This window comes from Elephantulus edwardii, unplaced genomic scaffold (genome assembly GCF_000299155.1).
Source record: "Elephantulus edwardii isolate Elephantulus edwardi_28Jun2011 unplaced genomic scaffold, EleEdw1.0 scaffold00010, whole genome shotgun sequence".
NCBI lineage: Eukaryota > Metazoa > Chordata > Mammalia > Macroscelidea > Macroscelididae > Elephantulus > Elephantulus edwardii.
Window position 1 is genome coordinate 1,910,400 of NW_006399760.1, and position 14,858 is coordinate 1,925,257.

The following is a 14,858-nucleotide window of genomic DNA, read 5'->3' on the forward strand; positions in this document are numbered from 1 at the left end:
CCATTGTTCTCAGAGCTCTGAGCTCCATGTGGTTTTCATAATAACATCTGCAGGGCTTCACTTTGCACAGGAGGCTCTTCAGCACTGACCCTTACCCACCTCTCTACATTCTTCCCATCCACAGTCCTGCATGGTAACTTCTCTTCAGACTCATTAACCAGTTGTCATGAAGCCACTTCTGACTTCTGGTGACCCCATGTGTGCCAGAGTTAGAAATGTATTCTGTAGCGTTGTCGTGACTGATATTTTTGAATTAGATTGCTAGACAAGGTGATCCTTAGAGACAAGGATTGTAAAACATCATCTCACGTACTTTGGATATGTTGTCAGGTGGGTCCAGTCCGAGAGAAAGTCATCAGGCTCGGGGACAGTAGAGGTTCAAAAAAAAGAAAGACCCTCAAGGTGATGGTTTGACACAGTGACTACAGCAGTGGGCTTGAACAAGGCTGAGATTGTAATAATGGTGCAGGATAGGGCAAGACGCTATCTGTTGTTTATAGGATCGCTTAGCATCATAGTCAATTCGATGACACCAAACAAAAATAACAGACTACTAAGTACTTCTTATGAAGTTCCTCTTGGTGGACTTTACCTTTTGGGAGCATCAGAGTGTATTAACCATTGACACCATCCAGCGACCCATTAGCTTCATGAAACCACTTGAAAATAATCACATCCTCTTTCCTAATTTGAAAAATATCCTTGTGCTGTTGTTATTAATTACCATCAAATCAACTCTGACTCATCGCAACCCTATGAACCACAGATCTGAACTCGGTCCTTCCCTGTGCCATCCTCATCATCTCTCATACACTTGAGCCCGTTATTCCAATCACAGTGCCAGTCCATTTGGTCAAGGATCTTCTCTTGCACAGCCCCACCACCTTTCCAAACATGATGCCCCTCTCTTAGCAATATGCCCCTCAAAAAAGAAAGGAACCTTCACCATTTTTGCCACCAAGGAACACTCTGGCCGCACTTTTCCCAAGACATATCTGTTTGTTCTTTTGGCAGTCCATGGAATATTCAGTACTCTTCCCCAACACTACCATTCAAAGGCATCAATTCTTCTTCTGTCATCTTTATTCATGTCCAGCTCTCTTTTTAAAATTTTTTTATTATTATTAATTATAATAAAAATTTACAGAGATTTGGATTTCCAGTCATTCATTGTTGCACTTTTCTCCCTGTTCACCCCTCCCCCCAGTACACTCTTCTCTTTGAAAAGCAAAAGAAAAATTCTTTCAATGTTTTACAATCCCTCCCCCCGAGGTCTACTCCAGTATGCAGCCTTCGTTCTGTCATGACAATAATACCTAATCACATATCCCTTTTAAACCGTTGTCTCCCTCATCTGTTTCAGTGCAGTATACATCATTGAATCCATCATTCTCAGTCTCCACCCCCCAACCCTGATATCAGTCCTGTTTTACAACAGTGGCACTGTGCAGTATTTGCCCTTTTGTGACTTCGATATTTCACTCAGCATAATGTCCTGTAGGGTCACCCATTTTGAATAATATTGCATGAGTTCCTTGTTTGTCGATGCAGCATAGTATTATTCCATTGTGTGTATATACCACAGCTTCTCTATCCATTCGTTTGTTGATGGGCACTTAGGTTGTTTCCAACTCCTTGATATTGTGAAAAAAGCCACAATAAAAATGGGTTTGCATATATCTCTTCGGGGTGTATTCCCAGTAGTGGAATTTCTGGGTCAAGTGGTATCTCTATTTGCACCTTTTTGAGAAAGTGCAACACCACCTTCCACAGTGGTTGCACCATTTTACACTTCCACCAACAGTGAATAAGGGTTCCAGTTTCTCCACAACCTCGCCAGCATTTGTGGCTTGCTGTTCTGTTAAATTTTGCTGTTCTGACTGGGATGAGATGATATCTCATAGTTGTTTTGATTTGCATCTCTCTTAGACCTAGGGATTTTGAACATTTCTTCATGTGCTTGTTGGCCATCTGAATATCTTCTTTGGTGAAGTGTCTATTCATATCCTGTGCCCATTTTTCAATTGGATTGTTTACCTTTATCGTGTTGTCGTGTGTCCAACTCTCAAACACATAGCAAGTGATTGCAAAAACCTGGCCTGAATCAGATGTACCAGCATTGAAGGAACTGGAAAAAGAGAAGGTCAAAAATTGATGAGATACCAGTTGATTTGTTTTAACTAACACATGTAACCCTGGATATGCTCCCAAGCCTATGCTCAGAAATTTGAAGATCTGTTTCCTGCCAGCTGACTAGAAGAGATACATAATTTTCCCTATTCACAAGAAAGGTGATCCAACATAATATGGAAATTACTGAACAATATCATTAATATAATATGTAAGCAAAATATTGCTGTAGATCATCCAAGAACAGCTAGAACAATACATTAACAGAGAATAGCCAGAAGTTCAAATTGGATTCAAAAGAGGTCATGGTCTGGGAGGCAGTTTGGTTTGTCCTCAAAAGAGTATCCTCCAAATACTGTCTAAGACCATTATTGAAAAAATAAAAAGATAAGGAGTAAAATGAGTATGAGGATCCAAGGGAGGAGAGGGTAGGAGCAGAGGGATGAGGGTGAGCAACAGGATAATCATAGGTTTGCACAATTTGATATGTAGAAGAAGGGGTGGGTAAAGGAAAGGGGGAAGATCCGATGTGAAAAAGTGTCTACAGACTTTGTAAGTTTCCTCAATAGAAATGCTGTATGATCCAGCTATTCAACTGCTAGGAATAGATCTGAGAGAAATCAGAACTGAGAAGCAAATGGAGACTTGTACACCAGTGTTATAGTAGCATTATTCACCATTGCAAAAATACGGAAACAGTTCAAATATCCAACTACAATCAGATGGATTGAGAAATTGTGGTATAGCCACATGATGGAATCCTACACAGCACTTGGGAGCAAGGATTTGGAAAATTATTACAGAACTTGGGACAGACCGGAGAGCATTATACTGAGTGAACTAACTCAGTCTCATAAGGACAAATACTGCATAAGATCATTATTTTAAAAATAGTATGACTAGTAAAACATGTATGGGTACCTAAGGGGGAAGAGGTAGGAGCAGAGGGATGAGGATGAGCGAGGGGCGGGGAAGGGGGGGGGAAATAAAAGGGTCATGCAGTTTGATGGGTGGAGGAAGGGAGAGGAAATGGGAAAGATTTGGTGGGGACCTTAAAAAAACAAGGCAATAGTAGGTATAATTCAATGCGGATTATGTTTCTAAAGCACAATATATGGGAATGATTGTATGAAACATAACATGAATAAAGGAAAGAGTGAAACACAATTGTCTAAGTAGCAGGAAATGGGCCACAGGGGCACAGGGCAATGAGCATCTATGAAAGGGCAAGAGAGAGTAAGAATCACACAGCCTCTCACCTCCCCAGAATAGAAAGCAGATAAGTGCCAGTAGCTCAGCCCTATGGTGCCTGTAGGGCCCCACCAGCAGCAAGAGCTTTGTTTGTCTGTTGCTGAGTCAGAGACTCCCAGTTATGGTACCAACAATGGAGTTTTATGAGGGAAGGAAGTTGGAGAGTGGAGGTGGCAAAGAATACCAGTGCAAATTCAACTCCAGGCTTTAGCCCAATAGTCCCAAGGCACAATTCCACAATGAGTTCAGGATCCAGTTTGTTTAGTAGTCAAATCCAAATCATCCAGCAGGATATGCCTCAGAGCAATTATAATTCAGTTTTCCCTTTAGCCCTCCATCCAGCAAGAACAGCGAAAACCTTTACTTGTGGCCAACACAAATGCAAGAAGCCTCAGGTCACACCTTGGCACAGTTTTCTGCAGCAATGCCACAGTCTCTCAACTACCAGGGTCTTGAGCTCACTGGGGTCTTGCCACCACAAGCCTTGCTCACCTCCTATTTTGCTTCAAGTCTTTCCCCTCTCAAGTCTTGCTGCTTTGTGTGAAAAGCACTTTTTCTCTTATCCTAGTCTCACAGCTAATGCTGATTTGCAAGACCATGTGTCTGCAGTTAAGATAGTTCTGGACTAGAGGATAGATGGGTTCAAAAAAGCTAACTTTTAGTCTAACACCTCAACAATGTATATGAATTTTGTATGCAACCCAATGTTGTTGTTGTTAGGTGCCATCAAATCAAGTACAACTCATAGCAACCTTATGAACAAAAAAGATATGAACACTGTACTATCCTGCACCATCCTCACACTTCATAGCACTACTGCCCATTGCAGCACACACCATGTCAGTTCATCCAGTTGAGGGTCTTTCTCTCCTTTGCCGACTCTCCACCTTACCCAGCATCATGTCCTTCTCCAAGGAATAGTCCCTTCTAGCAAACTGCCCAAAGTAAGATATGTCTTGGGGAGGATGCAGCTGGAGTTCTCCTTGGAGGCAAGAATGCAAATCAATATAAAATTAAAATAGGGGAGGAGAGATTGTGATACTAGGGACATCATTGCTGATGTCAGATGGATTCTGACTGAAAGCAGAAAATACCAGAACAATGTCTATTTTTGCTTTGTTGGCTGTGCAAAGGCCACTGTGGCCAACACTGAGAAGAATGGGGATACCAGAACATTTAATTATCCTCATATGAAATCTGTACAGTTAAAGCTCTCAAGTTCATGTTTAAACGTATCCTCTACTTGGTGATCTTTCTCTGAACTTCGGTCTCCAGCTGTGTTTCCAGCATTCCTACTTGACTATCTGACAGCTGTAACTCACTTGTGTACCAGATTGAACTCTAGAAACTCTGGTGGTGGTGTTCATAGTGAGTTTTGCTTCTAACCCAAAAGTCCCGTGTCTCTGGAGGCTCAAATCCACCAACTTTTTTGAGGAGAAAGTTAGGCAGTCTCTTCATGTTACAATTCAGTCATGGAAATGCAGTTGAGGATCACTGTGAGAGACAATGGACTTGAGGACTGGGAATCTACAGAACTCTCTCTCCTCCACAAATTCTGCTCTTTTTTGCCACCTTCCTGATACGGGAAATGACAACTAGGTTCCCCAAATAGATCACAACCCCAACTCAGAACACACCAAGTGATAAGTATGCATAAGGAAGTCTTTGCTTATCTTGCTTTCTGGTTACTCATTCATTGTTAAGCAACTTCAGATCCTATGAGAAAGTATTGCATAGTCTGGAGAAAAATGGATGCCAGCTGTATCTGGAAGCAGAGTCTTTGATGTGATGTGGAATTGGTCACTCTGAATTTTAAAGTAAGCAACAGCAGGCCAGTTCTTAACGTTGTTTGTTGGGCAATCCAACATTGGGAATACATACCTCAAGATTTGTCTCTTGTATTGTTACATCCTGAACCGATTCACTTGTCATTCTGTCATCCACATGCTGCAATAGCTCGTGTCTCTCCTTTTGCCAAGCAGCCAATGAACCTGTCAAAACCTGAGTCACACCATGCCATTGTCAATCATAGTCCCCCATTGACATCAGATCCCTTTAAATGCTAGAATGATACCTTGACCTCTAGTGCCTCATAGCATCAGCTCTTACCTTCTGATTTCATCTCTCTCGTTCCCCTTTGGTCCATTGGCTGTCTTGATGTTCCTCCTCACAGCCATGTTCTTTCCTCTGTCTGGAAATTTCTTTCTTTGAAGACCTACAAGGCTCGTTCAGGAGAGTGGAACTTGGTAGGGAAGAGTTTGACAGTGAAAATGTGCCAGATATTGAATCTCAACATGGCTGTGCCTTCCCTAAAATACAATTCTCAGTTATTATCAAGCTAACATCTATCTGTGCTTCATTGACTATGCAAAGGCTTTTGACTCTGTGGATCACAACAAGCTGTGGCTGACTCTGAGAAGAATGAGAATCCCAGAACATTTGATTGTGCTAAAGCAAAACCAATACTTCGACCAAGAGGCAGTCGTCAGAACAGAGCAGGGAGACACTGAATGGTTCAAAATCAAGAAAGGGGTCCATCAGGGATCTATTTTGTCTCCATAACTTTTCAGTCTGTATGCAGAACAGATCATTCCAGACACTGGGCTTTATGAGGAGGAATGTGGTATCAGGATTGGCGGAAGAATCATCAACAACCTGTGTTATGCAGATAATACAACCCTGCTTGCTGAAACTGAGGAGGATCTGAAGCGCTTGCTGCAGAAGGTCAAGGACTGCAGTCTTCAATATGGATTGAAGCTCAACATCAAGAAAACAAAGATTCTCACCACTGGGCCAGTTGGCAGCATCAGTATGGATGCTGAAGAGATTGAGATAATTAATAGTTTTGGTTTACTTGGTTCCACAGTCAACACTCTTGGTAGCAGCAGCCAGGAAATCAAGAGATGAATTGCATTGGGAAAGTCAGCTGTAAGGGACCTCTCAAGAGTACTGAAGAGCAATGACATCAGGCTGGAGACTAAGGTGCACCTGATCCAGGCTATAGTCTTTGCAATTACGAGCTATGCATCGGGGAGAGTTGGGCAGTGAATAGGGATGATAGAAAGAGAATTGATGCCTTTGAGCTGTGGTGCTGGAGAAGAGTGTTGAATATACCATGGACTGCTAGGGGAACAAACAGATTTGTCCTGGAGAGGTTAAAGCCAGAATGCTCCTTGGAGTCATGGATTCTGAAGCTTTGTCTGACATACTTTGGGTATGTTGCAAGGAGGGACTGATCCTTGGAGTGAGATATCATGTCTGGGAGAGTGGAGTGACGGCGCAGGAGAGGAAGACCCTCAATGAGATGGATCGATTCTGTGACTGGAGTGGTGGGAATGAGTGTGTTTGAGATGGCAAGGCTGTCACAGGATAGAACGGCATTTAGGGCTCTTGTACTTAGGGTCACTATGAATTGCAAGCGACTCAATGTCACATAACAGCAACAACAACGTCTTCTGGTCCTCCCAAATCTCAACCAACTTTTCTAGAAAGACTTTCTTGTGACTAGAAGGGCCATATCTTATGCTATGTAGTGCTCAGCAGACCTCTTGGAATATGGTAGTCCCTCAGCAAATATTTTCCTCATTCTCAGAATTGGTGTGCTGTCTATTCATGTTTCGTAGGTGGCATGTGCACATCTTGGGGGAGGAAATACACCATGAACATGGAATAGGGCATATGTGGAGAAACAAGGCTCTTTGCCTATGTATTTACACAGAACTCCATAATAGGCTCTTTGATAATCTGCCTGATTATATTCTATGCAGAGATCAGCAGTTTCACATTTAGTAAATAAATAGAAAAGATTAAAATTCATGATAGATAATTGACCTAACGTTGAACATATGTCAGTGGTTCACTTTCAAATACCAGTTGGCAATCCTTTTCCAGTTCATGAGCATGGTAATTTGATGTTCATACTCTTGTATGACGTGCACATTACCTTTTGATTTGCAAATAATACATACATACATACATACACACATACATACCAGTTGGCTAAAATAGTAAGATCTCTGTATCTTCTGATTTTGGTGAGATACAGAAATTTACAATGATAGATTTTTTTGGGGGGGGTGTTTGTTTGTTTTTTTGATCATTTGAAATCCACTGTCTACTCCTTACTTCATTAGGTAGAACATAGTGAATATCCGCTCATATTCATTGCATTCTTGACTGTCTTCTAGGGACCTGTGGATCCCACCTGCCTACATCCAGCCTCACTCACCTGGTCTTGCCTTGCCTGATGCAGGACCATGGCAGTTACCTCCTCATTGGTTTCCTGCATGCACTCATCATTCGCATTAGAGCAGCCAGAATGGACATATTTGAATATGAGCAGGCCCTGTCATTTCTTGACTCAGCCCTTTGTTGGTATCTGATCATACAGAGTAAAAGATGAAATCTTTATTGGGACCACTTTGATGGACTTCTGTATCTTTAGCTTAACCCCTAGAAGTTGCATTGACAATGTGTTGGTTACCCCCAGGTGGCTATTTAAATTTAAATAAGTAAAAATTAAGTATTATTGAATTTTACGTTTTTTCTTTGCATTAGCAATGTTTGAAATGCTAAACAGTCACATGCTGCTGGTGGCTACTATATTGGATTAGGCAGACTGGAACATGTCCGTCAGAACAGATAATTCTGTTCAACTCTACTCCTGTGGAATCTAATTTTTTAACAGATTCCTCATGTTGCTTTTGTCCTTAAAGTCAAAGCTGGAAAGAAATTTATATCTAAATGATATTTCAATTAGTTATATTTTAGTCAGTAAGCATTTTATTATACATATAAGCAGAGGGCTTTTCTGCTGAGGATGACCTTTTTAATAGTTGCATGTTTGGGGTTAGCCATTTATAATTTATTTTTGAGGTTAGACATTTTTATAGGTTGCTCATGCAATTGTTGTGAGTTACCATAGCTTTACAACTCCTAACATGTTTGGGAGGTTAATAGTCCTAACCTGGAGAAGGTATGGGCCACCCCGCTACAGAGCTTACCACCCTTGCCCCAGTGACCCTCTCCTTCATCATAACCTTTCACAATATAGCAAGTAAATGAGGTTAAAAATAGTGAAGAGATAGGAGGACCGTAATGCAAAGGAAAAGTCAAGGAAGGAGGTAAGAGATATAAGAACACAAAGTGAATGGTTCGAGGGAGGGACAATCTCTAGTACCAGTCAAATCCGATTTGACGGTACACATACACAAAATAATAAAATTTTTTAAAAATTAAAGAATACAAAGTGAAAATGAGGAACTAGCCAAGGGTGGAAGGAATGTGGGTATGATAGAGGAGGAAGGGGAAAGGGGCTAAATCTTGAGCCAACGGGGGACTGTGTTAGCTGTGGTTGTTGTTGAGTCGAGTATGCATCATAGCAATCCTACGAACAAGAGATCTGAACCCTGTTCTATCCTGTGCCATCCTCATACTTCCTGACACACAAGAGCCAAGTGCAGCAATCATCACCTCAGTCTACCTGGTTGAGACTCTTCCTCTCCTTCACCAACCCTCCTGCACCCTTCCAGCATCATGTCCCTCTCTAAAAAATAGCCCCTCCTAGCAATATACCCAAAGCATGCCAGGTGAAGCCTCATCATTCTTGCCTCCAAATAACACTCTGACTGCACCCTTTCTAAGACATATATTTGTTCTCTTGGACGTTCATGACATGTTCAGTGCTCTTCTCCAACACCATAGCTCAAAGGTGTCAATTCTTTTCCTGTAATCCTTATTCATTGTCCAGCTCTCAGACGCATAGTAAGTAATTGGAAAGACTGTGGCCTGAGTCAGATGCACCTTAGTCCTCAAACTGACATCATTACTCCTTAGTAATTTGTAGAGGTCCTTAAATGCAGATATTAGCTGTGGTTATTGTTGTTGTTATGTGCTGTCTGTTGAGTTGCCTGTGACCATAGCAACCATGTGTACAGTAGTAGCTCTAAAGCCTGCACTGTCCTGATCCAGTCTCAATGATTCTGACACACCAAACCCCATTGCCCCAGTTACTGTTTCAATCCAGCTCATCTGGGATCTGCCTCTCTTGTGCTGTCTCTCCACCCTTAGGAGCATAATGTCCTTCTCCAAGGATGACCTTCTGGTCATGTGCCCGAAGTATGTGAGACAGAGCTTCAAAATCCTAGCCTCCAAGGACAAACTTGGTTTCACCCACCCCCTCCAAAACAGACCTGTTTTTTTTTTCTTGGCAGTCCATAATATGTTCAAGAATCTTCTCCAGCACCACAAATTGAAGGCTTGAATTCTTCTGTCATCCGTAGACATTGTTCAGCCTGCTAATGCATAGCAAATAATTGCAAAGAACATGACCTGGATTAGGTGCACCTTAGACTCTAGACTGACATCGTTACTTCTTAGTACTCAGGAGAGGTCCCTGACAGCAGATTTTCCCTGTACAGTTTATCAAAAAAATCAAAATGATTTCCTGACTATTGGTGCCCAAAGTGGTGTTTGTGATCCCGAGCAAACTGAAATTGTTAGCAACCTCAATCTCTTCTCCATCTATCATGGTGCTGCCAGTTGGCCCATTGGTGAGAATCTTTGTCTTCTTGATGTTGAGTTCAATCCATGGTGAAGACTACAGTCCTTGACATTCTTCAGCAAATGCTTCAGGTCCTCCTCAATTTCAGCAAGCAAGATTGTGTCACCTGCATAACATATGTTGTTGATGAGTCTTTCTCCAACAGGTAGAGAATGGGAAATGCCTGATACCTATTCATTGACACTTTCTCCTTCCCTTTATTTTGCCTCTGCGATAGTTTTGGTTGGTGGCCTTATTTAAAGAACAGAACACATCTAGTGAATAATCATTGCTAGACACTAGTGAGCTAGGGCTATATGCTTTCTCCATATCTATTCAGTCTGTATGCTCAAAATCATTTGAGAGGCTGGACTGTATGAAGAAGAATGTGGCATCAGGATTGGAGGAAGAGTCATCAGCAGCCAGCTCTGAATGGGATTGCAGCACAGCTTCTTGCCACTAGTCCACACCATGCTAATAGCAATCAAGAAACAAAAGAGAGACACACACACACGTACACATGAGCACGCAGAAGCTACAGTATCTGCCCGTTCAAAACGAGCTGCATTTGCAGTGCATTCTCCTGACCCAGATCCTCTCTGTGTCCCGAGACAGTGGCAGTCCCAAGGTGCAGGCTGTGTGAAGCCATGACTCACATTTCCCTCCTGCCTTTGAGTGACTGCGTAGCTGAGCACTGGGCATCAGGAGACTTGGATTCGATTTAGGGGTGGACTTTAAACTCTTTGGGTGACCTTGGGCAAGACTCTTAACCCTTGACTCTGCATTTTGACTACTTATAAATCATGTCTCTCCTCATCCTCCCCAGCTCCATACAACAGAGAATAAAAGGAGTTTCAGGTCTGGTGAGTGGCCTCCAGGGACTAAGGAGCTGATGTGCAGAACTCTGAGTGCCCGAGGAGAGAGCCGCTGTGTAAACACTATATATTATTAATAAAGCATTAAAAAATAGCATCAGACTCTCGGCTAATAATAGCTACTTTAGGCTGTTCGGCAGAGATTTGAACTGATTTTTTTTTTCTGGTTCAGTCAGAGCTAGTGGAGTTGAACTGGAAATGGATCTGCATTTGTAAACTATGGAGCACAGTTATGCAGAATTGGCCTTTGATAAACCTGATAATAAATTCCTGTTAATATTCCCTGTATTTCAGAGTTGCTTTACAGTATGGGCTGTTCCACTAGCATCTGAGTAACATGTTAGATTGCTCTCCTGCCCCACTGATACGTTGCTGATGTCCTTCTAAACGCCATGGAGGGAAACTTTCAGATCAGTTGTTTATAGGTGCGGTTGACTCATAGTGACCAGCTATTGAGATTCCTAGGCTGTACATGGTTATGGGAGGAGACAGAAGCTCACAGATTGGGACTAGGATTCTCCAGAACTGAATGTAGACATTATTTTTTTCTTCTCCCATCCTCTTTTCATCTTCTGCATTCGATCAGTGCATTGTTAACATGATTTTATTATATTGGCCTTTGTTTCATGTTTCTTTTTTCTTGCTTATTGTTGCATCTAGACTGCAGAGACGTGCCTGTGTCCTGCTGTGAAATTTTGTAGAATCTTGATCCTCTTTCTGGTGGGGTTCACTTCGGTGATACACTTCTACACTATATTCCCCAGGACTCACTATCAGTCTTGGGATTATGGGTGGTCATGGGGGAGTATGACAAATTACAGTGGGTCTTACTGCCCTGACAGTGCCACTGTCACTGTCATTATGATGACTCTTCAGTAGTCACGATCATCAATGTTTTGTTTCTTTCCAGAGCCTGTGTCATCTTGGGGATAATATTCCTGCTGTCGTCCATATGCATAGTGGTCAAAGCCATCCATGACCTCTCTACCAGGCTGCTTCCAGAAGTGGTAAGGTCCTAATTCTTCTTCTTTAATCAGTCTTAAAGGTACCAGAATTTGCACTGCCTCTCATGACTGGTTTGCTGCAGAGAATCAGGTGGGTTAAGAGAGAATATGTAACATTGGGAGGCTGGGGAAGGTGTTGTAGAAGAACTAATTTTAACAGTGTGGTTGACTTGGCAAAGACAGCTCTGGGCAAGATGAGAACCCTCCAAATAGTTAAGTTGAAACTGAGTTCCATTTGGTTTTTTTGTGAAGATTAACATGTTTATTTTTATATAGTGGATGAGCTTGTCTCAGGTGTTTGCATCTGTTGATCTGCATCCATTCAGTGATGGTTATAATTTCTTCCTCCACTCCCTTGAGCTTCATCTAGTTCATTGTATAAACCTATTTGCATTAGGTTTGTGGCACCACTGAAATTTGGATGCAGAAACTTGAGGACACAGTTGTGTAGGGGAATTTTTCAGGCTCCCTTGTCCCCGGGGTTAGAGCCGCTATCTGTATGCAGATATGTCATCCCACCCACCCCCACCCCCAGAATGTCCCAGGAAAGAAATACTATAACAACTTCTTATCAGGCAATGTTCACGGAAGACAGTTCATTTGGTTACCAGATGAAGATGCTGCCGTTACAATAACTCTTCTGTGTACATCTTCTGTATACACAGTGAATTTAAATGCAAAATAATGGGCTTTTCTCTTAGGATGTATTTTTTTACTTGAGTTTGGGCCCACTTTATATAAGGTCATAATTATTAGACCTTTAATTTCATTCCAATAAAATATTTGTTAATTATTCTTGAGGTGATTTGTTTCGTTTGTGTTGTGATTGTGTATTTATGGAGAAGTTAAATGCAGTGAAATAGTCTATTGCATTATTTAGTAGAAGCAGTGTGAACTCAAGAAAATACTAACTCTTATTACACTCTTGTGCTCATCTCCTCCTGGTTATTGTACCGTCTATCCATGGTCTTTCTGCTTGCTTGGACTCCTGGATTTTCACCTCCTTTTTCTCTAGCTGTGCTGCAATCTATTAAAAATCCCATTTGTGGTAAGATGTAAAGACAGTGCAGTTACGCACTTGATACTGGCCAGGTAACACCTTTGCAGTTTAAAGGAGAGTAGGGGACATGCTTCACCTTGCTTCTTGGCCTTTGCAGTACTAGGGTAGTTAACCTTTTCATTTACTCAAGTTTTGTCCTGTTGGAACTGACTGATATTGACCCCCAGTGGGTTTTCCACAACTCTAAATCACACAGGAAGAGATTGCCTGTCTTTTGCTCTTGGAGCAGCTGGGAGAGTCGAACCACATGTTTTTGGGTTTGTAGCACTACAGCTTACTGCCAAGGCACCAGAGCTCCCCATTACTTTATTTAAGCATTAAAAATTAAGTTTTGGCAGGTCTGATGTGCTCAGAAACCCCACAGAGTCCTATTGGTGTTTTCTGGGTGGCTGAAATGCTATCAACTGAGAGCAGTGTCTTATCCCACAGATGCAGGTGATTCTTAATATAAAAAGCAGGTGTTGCTTTGGTTTTTTGATCAAGATGAACCTGGTCTCAGAAATCTGCTGTGTCTTGTGTAAGTGACGGTGTGGGATTTAAAAGTCACTAGCCTTTCTGCTCATCTTGCCAGAACACCAAAGAAAATGTATAGAATAGTTTGTGTTAAATGACTTCTGTGTACAAAAAGGTAACATACTCAGCTACTACGGCAAAGGTCAGAGTTTGGAGTCCAGACAGACGTTCTCTGGAAGAACTTCTTGTGGAAAAACCATTTAAAAATCCTATGTAGCACAGTTCTACTCCAACACTTAATAGGGTCATCTGAAGAAGGAATTGACTCAGCTGATGACTGTTGTTGGATTTGTTTTGAAATACAGCTTCAGAGTTACCCTAGGTTAACAAAGCCTGATGCTGGTGCTGGCAGACAGAGCGGGGCTGCTTGTCAGCTGAGAGCTACATGGGGCAGGGCTTGCCGCTAGGCCCTACCCATCACCTGGGGCTTCCACCTTCCTTTTGCTGCTCTAGAGTCTCTGTCCCAAGACCTGAAGTCATGCAAAACAAGCCTTTGCCCTCTGTGTTGCATGCAAATTGTTGTTGTTGTGAGGTGCCAGCTAGTGGACTATGTCTCACAAGGCCCTATGCATAGTCAATCTGAACTTTGCCCCTATCGTTCTCCAGCCATGACTGCAGTCACTGTGTCAGTCCGTCGCACTGAGGCTCTTGCTCTGACCCTCCACCTTTCCCAGCATGCTGTCTTTTTCCAAGGATTGGCCTCTCCTGACAACACGTACTGTCAAAGTATGTGAGACTAAGTTTCATCCTCCTTGCCTCCAAGGCAGACTTCTTTGTTCTTTTGACAATCCATGGAATATTTAGTTCTCTTGAGCAACAACACAATTCAAAAGCTTCAATTTTTTTTCTTTCTTATTAATTGTCTAACTTTCAGGTACATAAGAAAACCAAAAAACATGACTTGGATCAAGTGCACCCTTAATTCTGAAATCCTTTCTCTTTAGCACTTAAAAAAAAAACAACAACATTGGTTTGTCTTTAGCTCTTTAAAGAGATCTTTGACAACAAATTCTTCCAACACAACCTGTCTTTTGATTTCTTGAATGATGCTACTATAAGAATTAATTGTAGATGCAAGTAAAATGAAATTGTTGACAACTTCAGTCTTTTCTCCATGTATCATGATGTTGCATCATAATGGTCCAGTGGCGAGGACTTTTTTTTGTTTTCTTGTGTTGACATGTGATCCATATTATACAAGTCTTTGATATTTTACAGCAAGTACTTTAAGTTTTCAAGCAAGCCAGGTTGTGTCATCTACATAAAAATGTTATTAATAGATCTTCCTCCAATCCTAATGCCACATTCTTCATATCGTCCAATATCTCAGATCAGTTTCTCAACATACAGCTTGAGTAGGTAAAGAGAAAGGATGCAACCCAGACAGATGCCTTTCTTGATTTTAAACCATGCTTTGTCTTCTGTTCTCTTAGGACAGTTTCTTCTAGGTGTGTGTATAGATTTCCATGAGCAGAGCTAAGTGT

General features: G+C 41.7%; 1 protein-coding gene across 1 annotated transcript in view; it reads left to right on the forward strand.

Moving 5' to 3' along the window:
• TMEM163 (transmembrane protein 163) overlaps positions 1-14,858 on the forward strand; it is a 337,532-nt gene that overhangs the window by 283,530 nt on the left and 39,144 nt on the right. The window contains exon 5 of the mRNA XM_006880747.1: positions 11,708-11,804. Coding sequence (XP_006880809.1) covers positions 11,708-11,804 — 97 coding nt within the window. The remainder of the gene's footprint in view (positions 1-11,707; positions 11,805-14,858) is intronic.